The 24,720-nt window shown below is 33.0% G+C and overlaps 3 protein-coding genes across 7 annotated transcripts in view; 1 reads left to right on the plus strand and 2 right to left on the minus strand.

Annotated features, from left to right (window-relative positions):
• Positions 1–10,355, plus strand: part of LOC114300798 (peroxisomal acyl-coenzyme A oxidase 1) — a 30,002-nt gene extending 19,647 nt beyond the window's left edge. For 4 of the 5 annotated variants that reach the window (XM_028245664.2, XM_028245666.2, XM_028245667.2 and 1 more), the window contains 5 exons: positions 997–1,117; positions 1,479–1,589; positions 1,663–1,732; positions 1,853–2,036; positions 2,473–2,936. In XM_028245664.2, coding sequence (XP_028101465.2) covers positions 997–1,117; positions 1,479–1,589; positions 1,663–1,732; positions 1,853–2,036; positions 2,473–2,682 — 696 coding nt within the window. In that variant the 3' untranslated portion in view covers positions 2,683–2,936. Of the gene's footprint in view, positions 1–996; positions 1,118–1,478; positions 1,590–1,662; positions 1,733–1,852; positions 2,037–2,472; positions 2,937–10,021 lie in introns of those variants that run through there. The other variant, XM_082895952.1, reaches the window with a different exon arrangement.
• A 2,624-nt stretch (positions 10,356–12,979) lies between these two features.
• Positions 12,980–22,393, minus strand: LOC145802810 (uncharacterized). The gene is made up of 3 exons (XM_082895604.1): positions 21,907–22,393; positions 13,647–13,660; positions 12,980–13,150 (listed from the first exon to the last, which is right to left on the minus strand). Exons 1-3 carry the CDS (start codon positions 22,391–22,393, stop codon positions 12,980–12,982), a joined length of 672 nt encoding a protein of 223 aa, XP_082751730.1.
• A 1,104-nt stretch (positions 22,394–23,497) lies between these two features.
• LOC114300800 (uncharacterized) lies at positions 23,498–24,202 on the minus strand. Its single transcript, XM_028245669.2, has one exon. The coding sequence runs from the start codon at positions 24,200–24,202 to the stop codon at positions 23,498–23,500; it is 705 nt and encodes a 234-aa protein (XP_028101470.2).
• Positions 24,203–24,720: the final 518 nt, after the last annotated feature.

Consider the following 24,720-nt stretch of genomic DNA (forward strand, 5'->3'; position numbering starts at 1 on the left):
AGTAGTCATAAACAATGTTTTCAAATCGAGAGCCTACATGGGATCATTGGGAGAGTCTCACAAATCGGATTGTAGAAACTGATCGAGGATCGCATGATTCTACTTTCATTACAAAATAAAGGGAAATTTTATTAATAATGATAATGTATGTTAAATATTCTCGTCAAGTTCCCAAATGGAATTCCTCATAAAATGAGACACTTGAAGAAAAAGTTTCTAGTCAAAATTTTGATATTATATTCACACACACACACACACACACACACACACATGCATATATAAAAAATAAATAATAAGAAAAAACGTTGGTAGAATCGGGGTTGTAGTGCGATTTTGCACAATTTTGTGACTAGGATGATAGTCACTCTTTAAGATTCTACACGCTTTTAGATCCTAGTGCTATCTAGATCAATTTGCCAAACTGGAGTCATAAAATCGTGAGATCCTACAATCTGGATCGGTAACCATAAATCATAATTTTGTTTTATAATCTGTGCCTTGCATATAGAATCTGAACCTCATCAATCAGTTGGATGTTAGTTTGAGAAATTGAAATTTTGACTTCTAATTTGCAATTTTTATCTTTGGATAGATGGATTAGGGAGTGATAGAGAATATATGGTTTGAGTCTGCACTTTGGTTGAGATTCAGTCGACCAATCTGCCTAAATAAGGCATAAAATGTCTTGGATTAGGGTGTGCATTTTTGTGGTAATTGCATGCTACTGTTTACTTTTGGAAAATGTGTACAAAAGAATTGTTTTTTTTCCTATTGCACTGATTGCTTCTTCCGATGAGTTCAAGCATTGTATGTAATTGTTTAGGGAACTAGATGTATATTTTATTCATTACTCCTATGTTGACTTGAGTTGGATATAGCTTTAGACCGGCATATACCAGTTGAGCACTAGGGTATTAATATGTGGTTATATCTCTGTGGGGTTCTTCCATCACACTCAATCAGGGATCATTTTGTTCATGTACTTTTCTTCTGTAGGTTGCAAGGTTTCTCATGAAGACTGTTTCTCAGCTGGGGTCTGGAATGAAACCAGTTGGTACAACATCTTACATGGGGCGAGCTGAGCATCTTATGCAATGCCGTTGCGATATTCAAAGAGGTAATTGGTTCTTTTGAGTGCATCGATTATTTCACGTTGTTCAAAGTTTTCAGGTGATTGAAAAAAACAGTGTAAAGGCTCAACCTAACCATGATGATTTGCATCTCTTTTTTTTTTATTGTTGCCTCAATACATTGTTAAACTGTTGAAGCTTAACTTCAGCTTTAAGTGATTTTAGTTTATAGTTTTGGTTAGAAGTTGACACGAGCTAATAAAAGCGCCCAAAACAAAAAAGAAGCAACTATAAGCTGTAACAAAAACACAATCATACTAATTGTATATCTGAACTCCATAAGACATCTTAACGAGTCAGTTTTCAAAGATTTGCATAGTAATCTTTCTCTTCTTTAATGACATGCAGCCGAGGATTGGGAAAAGCCTAGGGCAGTATTGGAGGCATTTGAGGCAAGGGCTGTTAGAATGTCTGTTGCTTGTGCTCAAAATTTAAGCAAGTTTGCAAATTCAGAAGAAGGTATTTCTGCTGTGACAAAAGTCAAATCTTGTATGTTTTGTGCTAAATTTATTTAATCTTTTCTTCCATTCAGGCTTTGCAGAACTCTCAGCTGATTTAGTAGAGGTAGCGGCTGCTCACTGCCAATTAATTGTAGTTTCCAAGTAAGTTGCTTTTACTCTCTCCTCTTCACTGACGGCAAATTGTCTTCTTCACTTTTTTTTTTAATTTTTTTTGTGCTTTTTGGTTTTTTGTTGGAAATAAGGAATTTTCATGTTACTCAGGTTCATTGAGAAATTGCAACAAGTCATTCCCGGAAAGGGGATCAAACAACAGTTAGAGATGCTCTGTAACGTCTATGCCCTATTCCTTCTTCACAAGCATCAAGGCGATTTTCTCTCCACTGGCTGCATCACTGCCAAGCAGGCTTCGCTTGCAAATGATCAGCTCAGATCTTTGTATTCCCAGGTTTGCCCTAATGGTTTTCCTTAATTACTCTTGTTAACCCCTACTAGTACTAGATAGGAAAATGCCAATCTGCTTAGACCCTAAACAGAAGTACTAAACAAGAAGTTTTTCCACTAAAAAGGCTAAAAGTAATTAAGTATGTCTGAGATGGTTTATCAATGAAAGTGAAGCGTTTTTAGCAAATTTATGAAAAGACAATTTGACCCTCATACTTTATGAAATTCCACTGTATCCCTATTAGGACTCTGCAATACTCATTAAGGGTAAATATGGTTACTTCTCACCAAAAAGCAAGTTTGAAAATACTAAAGTAACTTTTTAGCAATTAGTGAACTGTATCAATTTTTTTAGATTCTAAAAAAATTAAAAAACTACTAAAAAGGCAATTGCCAAACCTTATTTGCTTACTAGCTTCAAACTCATGTTTTGTTTTTAGGTTCGTCCAAATGCAATCGCTCTTGTTGATGCATTTAATTACTCAGACCACTACCTTGGCTCAATTCTTGGCTGCTATGATGGAAATGTATATCCAAAACTGTACGAGGCAGCGTGGATGGATCCTCTGAATGAGTCAGTCGTGCCTGATGGCTACCGTGAATATATCCAGCCTATGCTGAAACAACAGCTCCGTGGTGCGAGACTTTGAAGGAACTTCTTTCATTCTCCATACATTTTTGAAAATTTTAATTTTCCTGTGTTACTATTTGCTACCGCCGATACTGAATAAATTTTGACATTTTTGTTGATAATTATTATTGCTTGCCTTGAATGAAGTTAACTTGAGGCAGGAGAATAATATTTATTTGTATGCGGGCGAACTCCCAGCATAGGTTTTACGTTATGCACCATCTTAATTATTCCATCATTTAATTTGACGAAATTATGATCCAAATTCAACCACATTGTTTTGTATAATTCTGATCTGCGTCCTTTTAGCACTCCCTATTTTCAACAAATTATGGGGATTAACATTAAATTTGTGGGCTTATTGAGCCAATGTAATTTAGCCTTGTTTTTAGCTAATAGAGTAGATTTCTCCGGAACAATAAAACAGATTTATTTGTATTTATTTGGTCAAAAGCTCATTTAAAATTAATTTATTATGTAAATAAGTTATATTTAAAAAAATATTAAAAAAAAGGTCTTGTTGAAAAACGGACTCATTAAATTTTGCAGCTCCACTCATTGAAAGATTTGTATGCAAATGGCTTGTAATGTCATGACCAACAAACCAAATCAAACTAAAAGCTACAAGCCTCACTACAAGAAAAATCACCTTTGGCGACTAAATTTTTAGTCGCCAAAGGTCCATTTTTAGTCGCTAAAACTCAAGTTTTTGGTTTCCCTGACAAAAATTTTTAGTCGCTGCCTTTGTCGCCAATAAATGGTCGCGGGAGGTATTGGCGACTAAACCTGTTTTAGTCGGCAAAAAGGAGTCCTTTTAGTGACCAATAATTTAGTCGCCAATAGTGTTTTACACTTTTGAAAATCATACATTTACCGACTAATAATTTAGTCGCCAATACTCAATCAAACGCCGACTTTTTTAGTCGTCGAAGGTGTTTCCGTCAAAAAAAAAAAATCCCATTTTCTTGTTATTTCTGAGTTTCGAACCGCAGCCGTCCAACATTCCAAACCTTTAACAACACACTCCCTCCACTATGCCACTACACATCACATGAATATATATGAAATATATATTATTTATATAGTATATTGTCCAATATTAATACAAAACAATATTTATAAATATAATTATTTTTATTCAAATATAATTTATGTAAAAAATAAATGATTTATTAAAAAAAATTTAGGCCACTTTTGGCGACTAAAATCAATTTTTAGTCGCCAATGCTATAATTATCGGCTACTAATTATTTTTTGTCGCTAAAAAATTAAGTTCCGTTTAAAAATAAAGCAATTTTGGCGACTAAATCTATTTTTAGTCGCCAAAAATGTCACTTTTTGGCTACTAAACCTGTTTTAGTCGGCAATTGTCAGTTTTTAGCTACTAATTTTTTTTTGTAGCCAAAAACCTGCACATTCAGCGACTAACCTGTTTTTTAGTCGCTAAAACCAGCACCTTTGGCTACTAAATTGTTTTAGTCGGCAAAAACCATCACTTTTGGCGACGAAAATTGTGTTAGTCGCTGAAACCCATATAATGGGATTAGCTATATAATTTTTTTTGTTTTTCATCCAACTATATCAAAGATCATTTGGTTAATCAAATTAAAGAAATTTAAACACATTTTATAATATAAATAAATCATATTTAAACACTTTTTTTTATTCTTATTAATTTTTTAAACTTGACTATAGTCTAAAGTTATATGAAACGCTATTAATTTTTTATTCTTATTAAGGCTATTTAGTTTGGTTTTTAGAATTTATTTTTGAATTTTTTTTAAAAGTAATCATAATTTGAAAAAAAAAATACTTATCATTCTAATATTTTTTTATCTTTTGGGAGGGTAAATTTTTTTTTAAATTAAAAAAATATTTTTTGATATTTATTTTTGTCAAACTAATTTTCAATTTAAAAAAAAATAATCTAAAATTTCAAAAAATCAAACCAACCGTGACATAAACTATTAAAATTCGATTTCATTGAAGTTTGTCTAAAGTCAGTTCAAAAAAAGTGTGGAGAAACGTTGGGTCAGGCCAAGTTGGGCCAGGTTTGGACAGAGCTAAAACTATATAGGGGGAGTTACGGGCCGGTACTATGAACCGGTCTTATTACCCAATAGGTCCTACCCAAAAAAATCAAACAGTGTTTTCCATTTTTACCCCTAAACTCAACACTGTAACTCAAAATTTTCAGTGATAAATTCACAAAAACAAACTTATCACTGGTTTAAACAAATTTGTCAATGATTTATCACTAGTTTAAACAAATTTATCACTAGTTTAAATAGATTTATCACTAGGATCTTCCTCCAATATACACATGGAGAGAGAGAGAGAAAGAGAAGACCCGGCGGCAAAGAGCCTAGATCCTAGATCTAGAGGTGGAGGCAACAACGACTATGGAGATCGAGGCGGAAGTAGTCGGCAACGATGGTGGAAGTGGAAGCGAAGACGTTGGTGACGGTAGAGGCGAAGACATCGATGGAAGTGGAAGCAACAGTGAAAGTGGAAAAAGATACCGATTGAGGTCGTCGGCAATGATGACAGTAGAGGCGGCTGTGGTCGGCAACAGTGGAGATGGCGATGGTCATTGATGGAGGAATGTGTAGAGAGAGACAGAGAGAGTTTCTTTTTTTTTCATTTTTCACTTTTCACCTCACAGATCTGTGTATAAAACATGAGGACAAAAATGAAATAAACAAAAATGTTCAGGACCTATAGTTAAAAGAGTCTCCATTAAGGACCTAGTGGATAATAACCCTTGAAAATAGGATTGGCCTGTAAAAATCCCAACTATATAATAAAAGATTTTCTGTCTACCCAAGCTCCACCCGACCCTAACATTGGGCCTCTATATCTACCCAAGCTCGGTTTGAAAAATAATTATAAATTTCAAGTCCACCTATTAGACTATATGTTTAAAAAAAATTAAAACATTCTATAATTAAATTCAATCGCACATTATATTTCTTAAATAAATATGTTGATATCATTATAAATTGAAAAATTGTATATAAATTGAAGGATTTCTTAAATAAATTCAATCACACATTACTACAAATGTGAGTTTTAATAAAATCAATAAAAAAATGTCTAGATCCCCCCCCCAAAGAAAATATTTTAATGTATTACAAATAAATAAATAATTAAATAGCAGGTCGAACTGGATTGGAAGTATAAATCCCAAACCTAACCCATTAATATTTCTGGTTGAAAATATTAGTCCAGCCCAGTTTTATAGACTAAACAACCTTCCCAAATTTTAGAAAAATAAGGTTGAGTCGGGTGAGATGGACGGACCAACAGGCCGATATCCACCCCTAAGAGCTCATTTGGGATGTGGGTTGGCTTTTTGACTTTTTTAGTTTAGGGCTAAAAAGTTTCATTTGTGATAGATTTTTTGACTTTTTTGACTTTTGTGAAAGAAAAAATAAAATAATTATAGGTTAAATGTAACATTTTATCCTACTTAATTAAAATAACTTATTTTATCTTATATGACTATTTTAATCCCAATGTGACATCCCAAACGAGCACTAATTCAAAAGCTAAGTAGACAAGTTTTTAGATCTCCTTAATTTTTTTTTCAACTGCACTATTTGGCGCCAAAACATTTTCTAATACTTCGAAGAGTCAGTCAGAAATACATGTCCCAATACATTCCACCCTCACTAAAACCCAAGTCCCAAAAACTCACAAAAACATAAATATATGTCACACCACCCTCTATCTATCAATGTACATACCTTCACCTTCCAATAATCACTCATTTTCGTTCTCACTTTCTTTCTCTCCAAACATGTCTAGCACATCAATCACCCTAGTCGATCTCTTGCTATTCTACACCCTAGAGAGAGTACTCTTCAACAGAATTGTAAACCAATTAGGAAAAAACCCAAACCTTGTCAAGAAAGCCATGGCATTGTGGCTCATGCTAGAAGAAATCGGTTACTACGACTTGACTCGGACCATCCACTCCCTTAACAATCACACTATCGAAGCTGTGTTCGATGAGGCCTTGTCATGCTTGGATTGCATTCAACCCGGTGCAGAAGAGCCCGTTGAGTCTGACAATGATACCTCGGTGTTTTTCAGACTTATATTCGATGAGCCGATGAATCGGAGGTTTTTTTACTACAATAGAGAGTTCATGCATAGGAGGTTTGTGCATATTATGGTGACAGTGTGTGGGAAGATTTTTGGGGAGAGGGAAGCGGTTGAGATCGATGAGTCGAGTGGGAGACTGGTGGCTAAAGGTGGTGGTGGTGGTGAGGTGGCTAGGCAATCAAGACTAAACCCTAATGCAAGTGAGTTTGTACCAGGACAAAGTCATGAGGATACTAGTACTATGTTCTTGACATTCTCTAAGGGATTTGCGCTTACTCCTCAAGAAATCTTCAACTTCTTCACTTTGTATGTATTACTCTCTCCTTTTCTGTCCAAAAATTCTTACTTGATTAAAAACATGCTTTTTTTTTTTTTGATTAAAAACATGCTTAGATAAAAAAAAAATTTATTCTACTGCTCATCCATGGTTCTAAACTGTTTTAGTGCGACATGTAACAATATCAATCATGGTGTATCTATATCACAGAAGAATCGAGTGTTGTGGTTTTAAATTTCTTAAACTCATGATCAGTATGTTTTTATTGGTCAAGAAGGGTCCATCCGATTTTATTTTTTTTATTTATTGGCACACAACCATACTAAATTTGACTAAATAATATTATACAGACAAAAATAAAATAAAATAATAATGCATGAATGTTGTGTCAAATTAATAATTATTCATTTCAAATCAATTAACCTATGAAAGTGAGTTGTTATTTTAAAATTATCACTCCCACATCATCTATACAAAAATTCTATTTTACAAATCACTTTATATATATGTATATATATGTTGTGTTTTTCTCTTTCTAACATACTCTAAAGGTTTACTTTTTTTATAAAAAAAAAACACATCAACATGCATTTTCTATTTACATATAAAGTTCTACACAAATTCAATTTCAATTATAATAACTAATTTTATATGAATTCTATTTGAGAAATACTTTTTTTTTTATATATTTTTTATCATGAATTTAGTTTTGTTGTTATCAGATTTCTTTTATATAATTGATATTTTAATTTAATTATTATGATATTGGGAAAAAAAATTATCTCTATATAAAAATAAATAAATAAGACAGAATATGCTTAATTATGTGTATTGCACATATCAAATTAAATTTTTTATATTTTATATTTTTTGTCTATCTTATTGATGTCTTAATATTAATTTATATTTAATTTTTTATTTAACATGAAATTATTTATTACAAAATATTTATATTTAATTTAAATTTTATATATCTTTATACAATATGTATGAATAATTCAAAAAAAATATTAAAGAAACTATAATACTCTACATAATTAATTTATGTATTTTCTTCTCAATCCAATTGTGACATATTTATGTTTAATCTTTGAAATAAATTTGGTGTAGTTCTATTTCTACCTATTTTTATTTTTATTTGATAAAAATAAAAATAATTAATTAGAATCACATTTAGTTTTAACTAATTCTCTTTCTAATTTAACTATTATTTTACTATCTTTTAATTTAATATAGAGTATATCATATAAAATCATTATTTGATAATTATACGTTTATAGCATAATAAAAATAAAATTATCAAAATAAAAAAATAATTTACATATATGTATTATATAAGTATTCAAGTAATACTTTCATAGAGCGATAAGGTTAAAATTATTTAAATAAAATTAATATTATTCTTTTGCAACACATCTCATATTATAAAATATCATCACATTAATTAAAATTAACTCCATTGTAATTTTATGTTAGATGTCATATTTTTAGAAGTGATTTACATATATGTGTAGAATCCAATTTGATATTGATTGATTAAAATAATAAAACTCAATACTTTTTTTGTTAAATTTTTAAAAGATAAATTGACAAATATCAAATGAAAAATAGTGTGGAGTATTATTTTAAAGAATAATAACCCATCGAAAATGATTGTGTATATTTAAGGTTCCTATTGATGTTTCTTGAATAATTTTCAAATTTATAGTATTGCTGATAATGCACCACTACAAAAAATTAAGATTTTAGAGACCAAAATTTAGAGACAAAGTTATTTTTTAGAGACCAAATATTTTTATTGCTAAAAGTATCGTTATTATATTTTTAACAACGAAAATTGGATATTAGTGATGAATTATTATCTTTTTGGGACTATATTTTTTGTCTAAAAAAATAAACCATTTTGAGACCAAATTGTTTTGTCTCTAAAAGTGTATTTGTCAATGACATTTTCAAAATTTTGTAGCTAAAATTCTTATTTTTGATTTTTTGGGATTACCTTTTAGCAACTATCCTCATGATAATAGAAATTGATCCCTAAATATCTTTTATAACAAAATTTTCACTTTTAAAAACCAAAAAAATTGATCTCTAAAACTCTTATTTGTTGTAGTGCACCCTCATGAGTTCTGCCGGAAAAGATATACAAAAATAATTTGGCTGGAATAAAAATTATGTAGTTATTAAGATTTGTCACATAATTAATTAGGACCCCTTTGAGAATTGAAATTATTAAAGTAATAGAGAATTTTGTGTCTGATTCCCTTTGAGGACACTGTTTATGTTGAATTTATAATTTTTTATGTATCAATATGAATAACTTTTGAGCATAAATCCTATCTTTAAGTCAATCCACCTTAAGCACCGTTTCGTATAATAAAATACTTATATATAAATCATAATCAAACACTACTTAAAATATAATTAAAGACCCGATATACATTGGAAATTAGCAAAGACTTTTTTTTTTAATTAATAACCAAAATAATACACCATGAGTTATAACCAAGTCATAATTTGTATATTATAAAAAATTTCGTTGATTTTTTTTTTTTTTTTTTTTTGAGGAAAAAATATTTTGATACAAGTGAAATTCATGATTGGTAATTTAATTAACACAAATGAGGATTTGATTTCAAATTAAGAATACACTCTTTTTAAAAAAAAAAATTGAAAGAAATTATTTTTATGAGACTATTTTGCATAGGATCATATATAGTGACAAAAATTTTCATTAATCATTAGCAAATCTATTTGTATTTAATTTTCAATTATTAAATTTTCTATACATAAAATATTAAGACTCAAAATTAAATTTTTATTTTAAAAATAATTCACATGCATCGCGCAATTCACCTACTAATTTTTATTTAAATTTACTCCATATTCTTTTACCTTTTGAATACTTTTCTTTCTTTCCCTTATAAATTGATTATTTTTATTTATTTATTTATTTATTTATTTTGTGTAGGAAATGGGGAGATGTGGTACAAAATGTGGTGGTAGAGCAACCAGTTGGAGGACAAGCACCTCTATATGGGCGGGTCATATTCAAGTGGCCCACGACTATACCGTTAGTACTCAATGGTCAGGCCAAGGCTAAGTTCATTGTGGGCCGAAAACATCTCTGGGCCCGAATCTATAAGCCACGTCGTAGATAAACGGTGTCGTTGCTTTGATTTTTCCTTTTCTAATTAATTAACCACTCTGTCAAAAAACCTAGCTCTTTATGTATTTAATACTAGTATCGTAGTTTGAAGTTTACAAAAAATAAAATAAAATAAACATGCAAATTAAATTATCAATTTTTCATAAAATTAAGATAATTAGTAATTTTATTTGTAGCTGTAATTTCTATTTTTCTATCACAGTTCTTCACACAATTTATTGTTAGTCTTACATATTTACCTACTTTAAAAAGTGACCTATCTATTTTGAAATATGTAAATTATATTTATTTTGGAGAAAATTAGTCTAGGGTCCCTCCCCCACTTTTCGTAATGGAAGAGATCCACAAAATTATTTTTTGATGTCTAAGGTCCCTAAACATATATCAGAGAAATTTGACTCTTTACCCACAATTCCTCTCTTTCTCTTCGACTTCGCGTTGTTGACTCTTCATCAGATATGGCCGAGCCCAGCCACAATAACATTGCGTCTTCCTCTTCTGCTGCTACGCCTATGGAAATAGCCATCTATGGATCTGACTCCGACGAGTAATAGTCTGAAGTGAAGCACCAAGATGAGGTGGAGATGGTATCGGCATGAACCGATGGTAGCCAGAGCTGTCGCGACGTTAATGGTAACCGAAGCTATGACCGCGGATGGTGTGCAAGGTGGCTTGGCCTCGGTGATGACGACGGCCCCTAGAGTGGTAGCCATGGGCTATAAGCAAGCTGGGTTTTGCCCCTGTGGAGAGAGAGAAGGTGATAGATAGAGAGATCATGCATGTGTCTCACAAACAATGCTGTCTCTCCCACCCGAGAGAGAGAGAGGTCTGGGTTTGTATCTATTCATCCGAACCTCGGTCGCTTGGTTTCTTGCTTCACCCGAACAGCAGCATCGTCTATGGTTGTTTTAAAGGATTTGCTTGCATGTGATGGATGGTCTCGGGCTAGAGAGAGAGAGGAGACCACCTGAATTTTTGAAAACCAATTTTATTCATAACCCAACAAAGTGGAAGATTTGAAATCACAGCTTCAAATTCAAGATTCTAATAATTGTACCAATTTTCTCTGGGCTTGGGATGTCCAGAATTTATCAATTTTCTCTGGTTTGAAAATTGATCAAACTGAACCCAGAGAAATTTGAATTTTCTCTGTGATTGAATCATTTATACAATGCCTGTGCTGTAGAACGATTCTGTTGTATCCATGCATTTTGGTGCTGTTACTCTTCCTTTCACCAATATATATATGCATGCTCCTATATTGTATAGTCTCTCATTTAGTTATCCTTCCATCTAGTAACTTATTTTACCTATGATGTATTTGGTAGGCAGTGGATTTGAAGTTATGAGTTGGAATAATTTAAATTATTTGTGATCACTATACTAGGTTTTTTGAAACCTTTAATAGTATCATGAGAATGAAACTGTGTATAGTAAGCAAAATGTGAGTATTCTAAGAACACCATTTTCCCTGATCTCCCTTGATAAGCTTCAAATTTTCACCAATATGCAAAGTCATTGCCATCTTGGCCAAATATCAAATATTTGTGTTGTTTTGTTATGACTATACCCAGATCCAGATTGGATTTTCCTATAATTGATTTGCCCTGAATAGAGAGAGAAACTGGAAAAGGCCTATAATGGATTGTACATACACTCTGTTCTCACTGATAATCCTTGGAAAATATACAAATGTAGAAAAGTTTTCACCTCGTGCATGGTTTGGTTTCTAAAATTGTAAAAGAAAGAAAACATATGATCAATGTGTGTATATATATATATAGATTGTTATAACTAGCTACAAAAATGATAATTTTCTCTGGACTAATGATATTTGAATTTCAATACTACTGCATATATATCACTGCGTCTTCATTTTCTTAATGCATGTTGTACGGGGAGAAAATATTCCGGCAAGCCCGTACTCCTTTCTTCTAAGCTCCGTTTATGCCCGATCACCTGCGTGCAAAGAATGGTGAGCTACCCGGCGGTGTGTGACCGGAAAAACCCTCTGATGATCAAGTTAGCACACACCTTAGGACAGAGAGAGAGAGAGAGAGGGAGGTGTTTTAATGTAAGAAAATCCTTACAAAGTGTTCATATGTCGCGTATGGGGGGCGCAGACATGCTTATATACCCTCTGTGCCCCGTATCTACTTCCAGTCGTCTCCTTACACGTGGCTCCGCCATCCCATTTGTCAGCATAAACCTTGCTGAACATCACCTAATCTCAACTGCCTGACTTCACAGCTGGAGCTCGGCAGCCGAGCTGCTCTACTACGGCCATGCTATGCTTCATACCCAAGCACCTCACTGGATAAACACAAGGAGGACCGGGCTAGGCAGCATCTCGGCAGAGCCTAGCCCGGGCACCCCCTTTGGTCGGCCTTCCTGCCGATCAAACGGTCTCCTCGGTTGACCACGCCTTTCCGGGCGCCGGTCACTCAGCCTGTCTGGCTTCAGTCATCCCCTGATCAGGCAGCTCGGTCCAACCGAGCACTACCTTGCCGAGCTTCTTGGTCCGGGGCGGCTCACACACGGCCCAAGCTCTGTCCGGCCCAAGTTCTGGCAGCCCATCTCTGGGCGGATAGTCGATCATCTCGGCCCCATGCACCGTTGGGCTCTCAACCTGTTTGGCCGTTGCCTCGGCCCAACTCCAGATCGCAAATCACCCTCTCACATGTGTTCGATTTTAATTCTAATTATTTATTTATTATTATTATTTTGTGTGTAATCCACCAATGCACCGCTCTAGAGTTTCTAAACATTCTTCTCGCCAACACTGGTTGCCTTTTTGTCAAGACCATAAGCAATGGCAGCGGCAATGGGTTCATTGATGATACGCATCACATTGAGACCAGCAATTACACCAGCATCCTTTGTTGCCTCACTACTATTGGTGTTAATAATGGGTTTGTGAAGAAGACTAGACTGTTTTATTAATACAGCTAGTATAAGTACTACTATTGGTGTTCATGTATAGTGGAGAATTCGCTGGATTTTCACATTCCATCAACACTGCTACAGCTTCAAGATAGGGAAACTTCCATGGCCATGGCCATTCACCTGAACTGAATTTTCTCTGGGTTAAAATCAGAGAAATTCTCAGGTTTTTTAACTGAATTTTCTCTGGGTTGGTCCCGAGAAATTCTTTGGTTTTTAAACTGAATTTTCCCGATTCAAGAATTTCAGTATTATGGAGATCCAGATAGATTTCGGCAAATCATCACAAATCTCATGGGTAATTCAATCAAGGTAAGTATGCATCAACTTCTCAAATTTCAGTCCAACAACCCAAAGAAAATTCAGACCAACCAAACCAGAGAAATTCTCTGGACCAACCTAGAGAAAGTCCAGAGAAAATTCAGTTCAAACCAAAGAAAATTCAGTCTAAACCAAAGAATTTCTCTGGACCATGTAAACAAACCCATGGTGATAATGCTGCAAATTCAAACAGGTGAAGAAATTATGAAAATATTGAGGAATTTTCTCTAGACCAATTTTCTCTAGACAAATTTTCTCTGGACCAATTTTCTCTGGATCAACATAAGAGACCTTAGACATTATGAAAATATTGAGTGTCCTTTATGCTGTAAAGTCTTAATACCAGGGATCTGGAAAAAAAAAATCCTTTATTTTGAAATGTGAATTATATCACATCAAATTTAAATAACACAATAAATTTAGGTTTTGAATTTTTTTTTTTATTTTTTTTATTTTTAAGTGTATGGTATTTCTACTTTCATAGATGGTGTTAGTTAGAATAAAATTAAACAAACTAATAAATTATAAAATTTGTCAGGCAATAATCACTTTGGAACATAAAATATGGTGAGTGTCACATTAATTTGTAAATTTTGTATGATTTGTTAGTTTGACAAATGCCATCTCTCTCTCACTCTCTCTTCACTAATTTTAAAGCCCTGAAGTATAGACGATTCCTTCAGATTTCTGTGCAATTCTTCCTCATACAAAATAGTAGCAAAATCAAATAAAAAATTTATTTTTGTGTAACAATACTATTGTAAGCAATTTGTTATAACCAAAAATGACTTTTGACTCCCCTTGTTTTTAGTTCAATTACAACATGGATTTTAATAATGCTAATAGTAAGTCCACACAATTTGATCAAAAAAAATAGTAAGTCCACACACGTACAACCTGATAAGATTAGAACCAACAATGATAAAGACAATCACATACTTTGCAATTATTATTAGCTCCAAAATCAGCTTCACAAAGACCCTACTAAAATGACCAAAAAAATAAAATAAAATAAAATAAAATAAACTATTAACAACTATTATATATGTGGATTGCAATGGAGAAAGTGAGAATATACAGAATGACGTATTGAGTTGTTGTAATATCATTTTAAATTAAAAATCAATCAAGATACTTTTATTTATAAAAAGATCACTGTCATGTTATTTTGGTGGACAATTTGTGCACAAATAAATAAATAAATAAATCTAAAAGAATGACATTTTCCTTCTAATGTTAGTGGTTTAAGTTTTGGTATTTTGGTTTTGTGTTCTGCTGGTTTTTGTGTGCTTTATTCCTTTTCTTTGCCTATGTAAGGCCTTCAACCATCTAAAAAAATAAAAATAACAAAATTTAGTGCATTTGGTTTCAGTTTTGTGAAAACTGAGTTTTTTATTTTTTGTAATTTTTTGTTTTTAATAAATATTTTTAAAATTTTAAATATTTTTTTAATTTTTTTAGATGCACCTTACTTAAATATATCTAAAAAGTAAAATATTTGTGAAAAAATATTTTTAAAAATTAATAAATACACAACAATATAAAAAAATATACTGAATTTTCTCTTTTTTTTTGTATTTTTGGTATTTAGTGAATTTTTTAAATATTTTTTTCACGAAAATTATACTTTTTAAGCGTATTTATGTTAGGTGTGTCTAAAAATGAAAAAAAAAATTAAAATATTAAAAAAATTCAATAAAAAATATATATATATATATATATATATAAAATAAAAAAAATAAAATTTCCTGAAAAGTAAAAAAACCAAACCAAGCAAGTTAATGATATTTTGGTGCAAAGGTCTATGGACAAGAAACATGGACATACTGGCGTCTGAAAATGCTAATAAAAAAAATATATTTAAATTTAATTTATTTATTTATTTATTTATTTTCCTTTTCATTTCTTTTCAAATTGCTTCTTCGGAAGCGTTTGCCAGTGTTGGGTGGTTTTTGGGAGGAGGTGTGGGAACACGTGACGCATGTGGTGGCTAAATTAGGGCGGCTACTCTCACGTGATGGCTTCTATGTTAAGCCAGTTTGGTAGAGCTCATTTATTTTAATTTTTAGCTTAATTTAAGTTAAAATATTATGTTTGATACAATTTAAGTTAATTAGCTTATAACTTAAATCAAGTTATTTCTCAACTTATCTTAAAAGCTGGTCAAGAAGCGCTTAAATTTTTGACTTAAGCGCATAACTAGTATGAGGGGCTAAAATTACTTAAATACCCTCGTCAATACTCAAATATTAATATTAATATTAATTAAAAAATAAAAAAAATGTATATTTCTGAAGAAAAAGAAAAAAATAAATATTAATTGGTATTAATTATTAATAAATTCATATTGTATATTTTTATATTAATTAAAAAATAAAAAATTGTATATTTCTAAAGAAAAAGAAAAAAAACAATATTAATTAAAAAAATCAATATTAATTGGTATTAATTATTAATAAATTAATATTGTATACTTTTGTAATGAATTAATTATTAATTCATACAAATTAATAACAATTGTTGATTATTAATATTAATTGATACTAATAAAAATTAAATATTAACATTAATATTAATTTATACTAATTAATAATTTTAGTATTAATTGAGAATAATTAAGCCATTAATTGATACTAATTAAGCAATTAATTAATAATAATTAATTTATAATGGAAAATAATTGTGGCAATTAATAATAATTGTGACAATAATACTTCCATTCATTTTTAGCAAATGTATCAATTTTTATATTAATTGATACTAATTAATACTAATTATATTAACTTTTATTAATGAAAATTAAAACTGAAAAAAATGACAAAATAATCATTTTTATATCATACAAGGGTAGAAAGGACAATTATACCGTAAAAAGCTATTTTACAGCTGATTAACCAAACACTACTCTGCTACTTAAATCCATAATCACACAGCTGCACCAAACAGATTAACAACTTATATTCACAGCTATAAGCCATAATCTGTTAAGTTATAAACAGTTCTACCAAACGAGGCCATTATCTAAAGTTTCATTTAGAAACAGATTTTTTAAAGTAATTTTTTAGTTTTTTAACTAAAATATGATGTAAAAAAAATTAGTATATTTGTGATGACTTTTTAATTTTTTTATGAAAAGATGTGCAAAAAATAAAGAGAAAATGAAAATTTTGACTTTTTAGTATGAGTTGTTGGTTTTTTAATTTTTTTAGTGACTTTTTGACTTTTAAATACAAAAGTGATGTTGCCAAACGAGGTCTAAGAGTCAATGTTTGTGTTTTGTAATTTTAATTAAACCTATCTATAATAACTCTATTAACGATTGGAATTAATGAAATCACTACAAGAAAAAGCACAAATGGCGACTAAAATGAAGAATTTCGTCGCTGAAAGTTGACCAAATGGCGACTAAACTTGATTTAGTCGCCAAAAATGAAGCCTTTTGCCGACTAAAATGAATTAGTCGCCGAATACCAAGGATTTAGCGACTAAACTGTTTGTTGGTCGCCGAATGTAACAGTTTTGCCGACTAAAGGGTGTTTGGTAGCCAAAAGCGACGGTTTTTGGCGACTAAATTAATTTAGTAGCCAAAAGTTATGGTTTTGGCGACTAAAAACCATTTTAGTCGCCGATTATGGGTCTTTTGCCGACTAAAAAAAGATTAGTCGCTGAAAATGAAGATTTTTGGCTACAAAAAAAAAAATTAGTAGCTAAAAACAGTGAATTGGCGACTAAATTTCAATTTAGTAGCCAAAACGGGACGTTTTTGGCGACTAAAAACAGATTTAGTCGCGAAAAGTGCTATTTTTAATTTAAACATATTTTTTTAGCGACAACAAATTAATTAGTAGCCCAAAAATCATAGAATTGGCGACTAAATAATTGATTTAGTCGCCAAAAGTGGCCTACATTTTTTTTTAATAAATAATTTATTTTTTACATAAATTATATTCAATAAAAATAATTATATTTACAGATATGGTTTTGTATAAATACCGGTCAAAATAGTATATAAATAATATATATTGCATATATAATCATGTGAGGTTCAAGTGGCATAGTGGGGGAGTATGTTGGTAAAGGTGTTGGCACTTGGAATGGTTCACGGTTCGAATCTCAGAAAAACCAAAGAATTTGTTTTTTTTTTTTTTTTACGGAAGAACCTTTGGCGACTAAACTTTTAGTCGCCAAAGGTGTTATTTTGGGCGACAAAATTGTTTAGTCGGCGATTCATGGACTATTGGCGACTAAAATATTAGTCGCCAAATGTGTGCTTTTAAAATGTGTAATGCACCAATGGCGACTAAACATTTGGTCGCTAAAGAGCTATTTTTTGCCGACTAAAAAAAGTTTAGTCGCCGATACCTCTCGCGACCATTTATGCGCGACAAAAGGGGCGACTAAAAAAATTAGTCGCTGAAAGCAAAAACTCGACTTTCGGCGACTAAAAGTGGACTTTTGGCGACTAAAAATTTAGTCGCCAAAAGTGATTTTTCTTGTAGTGAATTAAAAATTCTCATAAAAATTATACTTCTCGAATATGATAAATGAGAAGTTTAGCTCTCCAAGTTTCAACAAGGTTTAAAGCGACAAACCTATAGGGTAAGTATACATGAATATACTACCAATAACCTGAGGTGTATATCTTGCTCAATAGAAAATTAGAGATAAAAAATAGAGAGATGACTTTTATTATCATAAATAAATCTACATGATTACGTCTTCATTATCCACTGCTGACGTATATGTCTGCTACTTACTAAATCCATCCGTTAAGAAAAAAGGAAAAAGAAATAGAAAAAAACATTTTGTGGTGAGTGTTTTATATTGAATCTAAAAATGTATTTTAAATCTTATTTGAAAGTAATTGTATAGTATAGATTTAAAGTTAGTGAAATGCGCATCATACTTACAATAAATATACACCATTGATTCGTTTCTCTACATAATTGTTTTTTAATATACATCTACTATTGTTGTTTATATTTAGATTATTATATTCTTTTGATAGCTCCACATTCCATAGACTGATTAAAACTGAAAAACCTTATTAATCAGATGGTCATTCCAGCCAAAGAAGCTGTGCTTAATAAGAGCTAGGAAAGTTATATATGTGGTCTCAATAATTTGTGTCTTGTGTTAATGCAGGTCCTATGACTTTGGCCTATTTTGGAAAGATTATTATAATCAATTTTTTGGTAAAAAATTGCTTATAAACAGTTTATAAGCAACTTTTTTTGTGAGAGAGAAAGTGGGTTATAATCTGGAAAGTGGATTATAACCCACTTCCCAAATTGTATCAGTTTTATTCTTAAATTTTTTATATTGTATCAATTTATTCTAATTCATTGGAAATTGAACTAAATTCAAGAGGGAAAATAATCTTTTTCACTTTTTTTAAAGTGATTGATAGATTCACGTTCAATTTAAAATTTTCCATTTTCCTTTTAATTCAATGGATTACTTTACCCTTGATTTTGGTTAGGGGAGAATTATGACTTTTGAATAAATATTTGTAAATACATAAAAAAAATAATTATAATTATTAATGTGTATAAAGTTTACTGAAAATCCTAAGTGATTCGTGATTAGATCAAGATTAAAATATTTCAATTCTCAATTATTCAAAACACACAATCTAAATCATCAAGCACTTACGAAAGTGATTTAGATTGTTGTTTTCGAAATAAACAATAAATCGACACAAACTATTTTTACATAAAAAAATCACAATTGAAGAACCTTCAATTGTAATAAAAAACTACGAGTGAACCGCCACTAATCAATCCACTGCTGAAGAAAGAAAGATTACAAAGATAACAAACAAATTACCCAACTCAACCAATTTGTCTTCGAACCTTCTGTAACTGTCACGACCCAAACCCGGTACCCAAAGGCTCAGCGTCGTAACAAGATAAAAATAAAATAATTCAGATAATTTTGTAGTCACAGCGCAAGCGGATAAATTAAATAAATTAAAATAAATAACTGGATACCAACTGTTTATTTAAAAGGAAATAAAACATAGTCATTTGAGCTTTGCTGTATTACAAGAGTTTAATAATAAAAGATAGAAATCTTAAAAACAAAATAACATAGCGATTCATTTTCCATCTTAATCCCGCAAAACCTCATCACCTGAAAGGGGTAACAGTTATAAGCATATAGCAGAGTAAGAAATATTATACTACGAGGGGCACAAAATGGCCATGGATATTTATTTAAGCTAAAACATTATAAATTGAATTGAGTTGAATACACAAATTAATTAAGTGCCAGAAACTGAAATAATCACTATAACCACGGTACATCACTAAGTGACAAGCACTACATTGGTCAATAGATCCATGACAAACACTGGACCACAAAGTGGTCAAACACTAGCCAATGGTTATTTAAGTCCCCCAAGGCGTGTGACTCCCGTGGTGGTACTCACAAAACATATTTTCATATAAGGTCATAGCCAAATATTCTTTAAAGGTAAAACAAACATATCCATGTTTTCACTTTTAAGCAAATAGGGTTCAGAAATAAAACCACGTAGCTGAAACTTTTATAAAACATAACTTTTATTAATATATTAATAGCATAAATTATATAAAATAGATTTTGATAAGTCAAAATATAAGTAAAATACTTTTTGGTAACTCAAGGTATAATATAACTCACCTTAAATTACTTCTTTTATTCTTTCTTTCTACTCAAACTTCTCACCCGAGCCGTCCTCTTTCCTACTCTCTATTTATTTATTTTTTCCGTTGCCTTAACATACCAACTTTCTCTATTTATAGGAAAGACACTCTTGGATAACAAGCTACGGAGTCCGTAAATTGACGTGTGTAGTCTCCGGTCCACCCTTATCTTGTTATTTATGAACTTGTTTGATTTTATCTTTTTATTTCTTTGACTATTGACTTATTTTGACCACTTTACCACTTTAAATATTATTATCTTCTTTGGTAATCCACAATGATTCTTAAAATTACGTATAATAATAAGTTAGATTCACGTCTAAAAATCTCACTACCCAACTATAAATCACCACTTACCACTTATTAAAATATTTAATGTGTAGTATTTCACAACGTATTTCTTTAACCATAAAATTTCCAATCTCCTAAATTATGCATTTATTTATTATCATTTATTTATTATTATTATTGTCACTACATGTATATATATATACTTATTTTTATTATTATTATTATTATTATTATTATTATTATTATTATTATTTATTTATTTAATTTATCGTAATGTTAAATTTAAAACATTCGGGTGTCACATTTCTCCTCTCCTTAAAAGAAGTTTGTCCCCAAACTTGACGTACCTTGGTTTTCGAAGAGGTGGGGTATTTGGCTCGCGTTTGGCTTTCTGTTTCCCACGTTGCTTCTTCGACACGATAATTTCTCCATAAGACCTTTACAAGGGGTATAGTTTTATTTCGAAAGATCTAATCACGGCGATCGAGAATCTGTACAGGTTGTTCTTCGTAGGAGAGATCTTCTTGAACTTCTAGGTTCTTATGATCGACAACATGCTCTGGATCTCGAAGTTATCGACGAAGCATCGAAATGTGAAACACATTATGGACATTGGATAGTTCGGGTGGAAGCGCAAGACGATATGCTATAGGACCAATCCTTTCGAGTATCTCGAATGGGCCGATATAACGTGGTCTTAACTTTCCTCTTTTCCCAAATCGGATTACCCCTCTTGTCGATGAGATTTTAAGGAACACATGATCTCCTATTTGAAATTCTAAGTCTCGTCTTCGTGTATCTGCATAGCTTTTTTGGCGGCTCTGGGCAGTGCAAATTCATTGTTAGATGAGTTGAATTTTATCACTCGTTACTTGCACGATCTCGGGGCCTAATAATTTTCTGTCTCCGACTTCCGTCCAACACAGAGGTGATTGACATCTTCTTCCATACAGTGCCTCGTACGGTGCCATTCCAATACTTGCATGGTAGCTATTATTATATGCGAACTCCACAAAAGGTAGGTGATCATCCCAGTTACCTTTGAGGTCTAGTATGCACAAACGTAACATATCTTCCAAAGTCTGGATCGTCCTTTCAGATTGCCCATCAGTTTGCGGGTGGTAAGCCGTGCTAAACCTTAGAGTGGTTCCCAAAACTTCTTGTAATTTGGTCCAGAAGTGAGACACGAAATGAGGGTCTCTATCGGATATACGATTGAAACTGGGGTGCCGTGCAAGCGAACGATTTCCTTAATGTAGAGAGTAGCGAACTTAGAGAGGGAGTACATGATTCTGATTGGTAGAAAATGCGCCGACTTTGTCAATCGATCTATGATAACCCATATTGCATCATTCTTCGAGACTGATTGCGGTAGCCCGACCACGAAATCCATAGTAATATGCTCCCATTTCCATTCGGGAATAGGGAGTGGCTGCAACATACCTGCAGGTCTCTGATGCTCTGCTTTAACTTGTTGACAACGCAGGCATTTGGAGAAATAGTTTGCTATGTCTTTCTTCATTCCTGTCCACCAGAAGTGTTCCCGCAGATCGTGATACATCTTCGCATTGCCAGGATGGATCGCAACCTTCGTGCTATGAACTTCTATCAATATCTTTTTCTTGAGTTCTGGGAGGTCGGGTATGCCAATTTGATTTCGAAATTTTAGCATCCCATTGCTTATTGTAAAGTCAGGATCAGGCGTGTTTCCTTGTTCCTCGTTTTTTTTCTTCAGAAGTTTATCTTCACATTGGCGGGCTCTAATTTCTTTCATCAACTCGGGTTCCACGATTATGTTGGCGAGCAATCCATGGATCTTGCGGGGAACGAGGGTACATGCCAAACTTTTGGTCGTTTTTCGACTTAGTGCGTCTGTTACTACATTAGCTTTGCCGAGATGATAATGGATCTCTATATCGTAGTCCTTCATAAATTCTAGCCATCGTCGTTGCCTCATATTCAATTCCTTCTGTGTAAACAGATATTTGAGACTTTTGTGATCGGTGTAGATTTCGCAAGCTACTCCGTAGAGATAATGATGCCAGATTTTGAGGGCGAAAATCACCGCAGCCAATTCTAGATCATGAGTTGGATAGTTCCTTTCGTGAGTCTTTAGTTGGCGAGAGGCATAAGCAATGACCTTCCCGTTTTGCATAAGAACGCAACCCAAACCATTGTATGAGGCATCGCTGTAAATTATAAACCCTTCTGCTTCCGCGGGGAGCACTAGTATTGGAGCCGTCACAAGTCTGTCCTTCAATTCTTGGAAGCAACGTTCCTGTTTGTCCGTCCATTCAAAGGGTGTGTTCTTTTGAGTTAGCTGGGTCAATGGTGAAGCTATCTTCGAGAAGTCTTGCACAAAGCGCCGGTAGTAGCCGGCTAGGCCCAAGAAGCTTCGAATTTCTGATACGTTAGTAGGTCGTGGCCAATCCATTCCTAAGATTACATCAAAGGTACTAATGCCAAGGGGTATCAAGTCTACGTGTAAGGTTTCACCTTTTAAGGATACAGTACAAGATTTGTATACATCAGTACTAAGGGCGGAATTTCCAGAGGGAAAAGACACAGATAGTATGTATCCTAAGGGCTTGGGTGTTGATGCCAATTTGGTAGCAAAGTGTGGTGTAACAAAAGAATGAGTTGAACAGAGTCAAAGAGAACATGGGCTAAGTGACCACAAACAGAGAGTGTACCTGACACAACATTTTCAGTAACTTCTGGGTTTCCAGGCACCAAGGCAAAAGCTCTTCCTTGGCGTTTTTGGTCCTATCTCGCTCTTTCAAGTACTGCAGGTTTTCGGACTGGTTCAAAGGGGCAGACGAGCATTGGACAATTCCTCAGCCAATGGCCAACTTGGCCACATCTAAAGCATGTTCTCATATCTTGACGGCATGGTCCCTAATGAATCCGTCCACAGGTAGAGCAAGCTGGAGTGGTGCCTCCTTTAGGGTTTGCAGGGCTTTGATTGCTTGGACCGATTGAACTGGTTGTGCTCGTATTTATTCTCTTGGGAGGTGCGACACCGGCCCTTCTGTTATCTCTTTTCCCAAAATCGCTTCCTCTGACTTGGCTCCCCAGATCGCAAGGCTTTAATCCCTTTTTCCGCAATGTATGCTTGATCTACCACCGCCGCATAGGTTGGTAGTTTCAAAACCTCCAGCCTGTCCTTAATTTCAGGATCCAACCCTGCTTCAAATTTCCTAGCTTTTCGAGCTTTGGTGGGAATGACATATGTCGCGAACCGGGCTAGCTGTGTGAACTTACTTTCATATTCGACCACTGTCATGGTTCCTTGCCTTAGATGTATGAATTCTGACGCTTTTTGTTCCCGTAGTGAATCTGGAACATACTTTTCATAGAATACTTCTAAAAATCTCGCCCAAGTCACAATATCTTCCTTTTCCAGGGTAAGAAGCCACCATTCTTGTGCATCGTCCTTGAAGGTGAAGGTGGCAAAAGTCACCTTCTGTCTTTCTATGCAAGGTAGTGCGCGAAAGATTTTCTCCATGTCACTGACCCAAGCCTCTGTTACTAGTGGGTTTGGATTGCCGATAAACGTGGTGGGTTTCAGCTCTTGAAATTGTTTAATCGAAGTCGGTTTTTCTCGTCTTTCTAATGTCCCATTGGTTATGCTGCTTTGCAAGGCCTGTAAAAAGTTGGTGACTGCCCTTTCCATGATCTGTTCCATTGGGAGGGTACCGCTGACTGATGATCCAATTTCGTTTCCTTCGTTGGCCATTACTACAAGGCAAAATGATATAAACGTGACATCACATTGAGACAATTTTGATACAACGTCATATGTAACATATTAGTTATATTATCACCACATTCGTATATACTGTATTAGTTTTGCTATTAATATCACCACTTTCATATATAACATATTAGTTTTACCATCATGTTAATATTACCACATTAATACCATATACATCATTGTTACCATACATAGGGCGTTAGTCTGGCGATTACAAATTAATGTCTAATCCTACTAATACAAAAAGATTAGACTACTCATGGTCAGCTCACAAAAAGGGTCTTCTGGTGAGACATCTAGAATAGTTCATTAGGCCACCAGGAGAACTGGCTTCGAAAAACTGGTCCATGAAACAACCCCGGAAACTCACTTTGCATGATGGACTCAAACTCTCATCCACTAAGCTCAACTCCGAAGCAGCTCCATACTACCTGAACCATGTAAATAGGAGTACCGTGATCATAGCCCCAGAATTCCCGTCCAGTAATCCGTATCGGTGT

The sequence above is a fragment of the Camellia sinensis genome, chromosome 11 (genome assembly GCF_055761805.1).
Source record: "Camellia sinensis isolate YWXY chromosome 11, ASM5576180v1, whole genome shotgun sequence".
Lineage (NCBI taxonomy): Eukaryota > Viridiplantae > Streptophyta > Magnoliopsida > Ericales > Theaceae > Camellia > Camellia sinensis.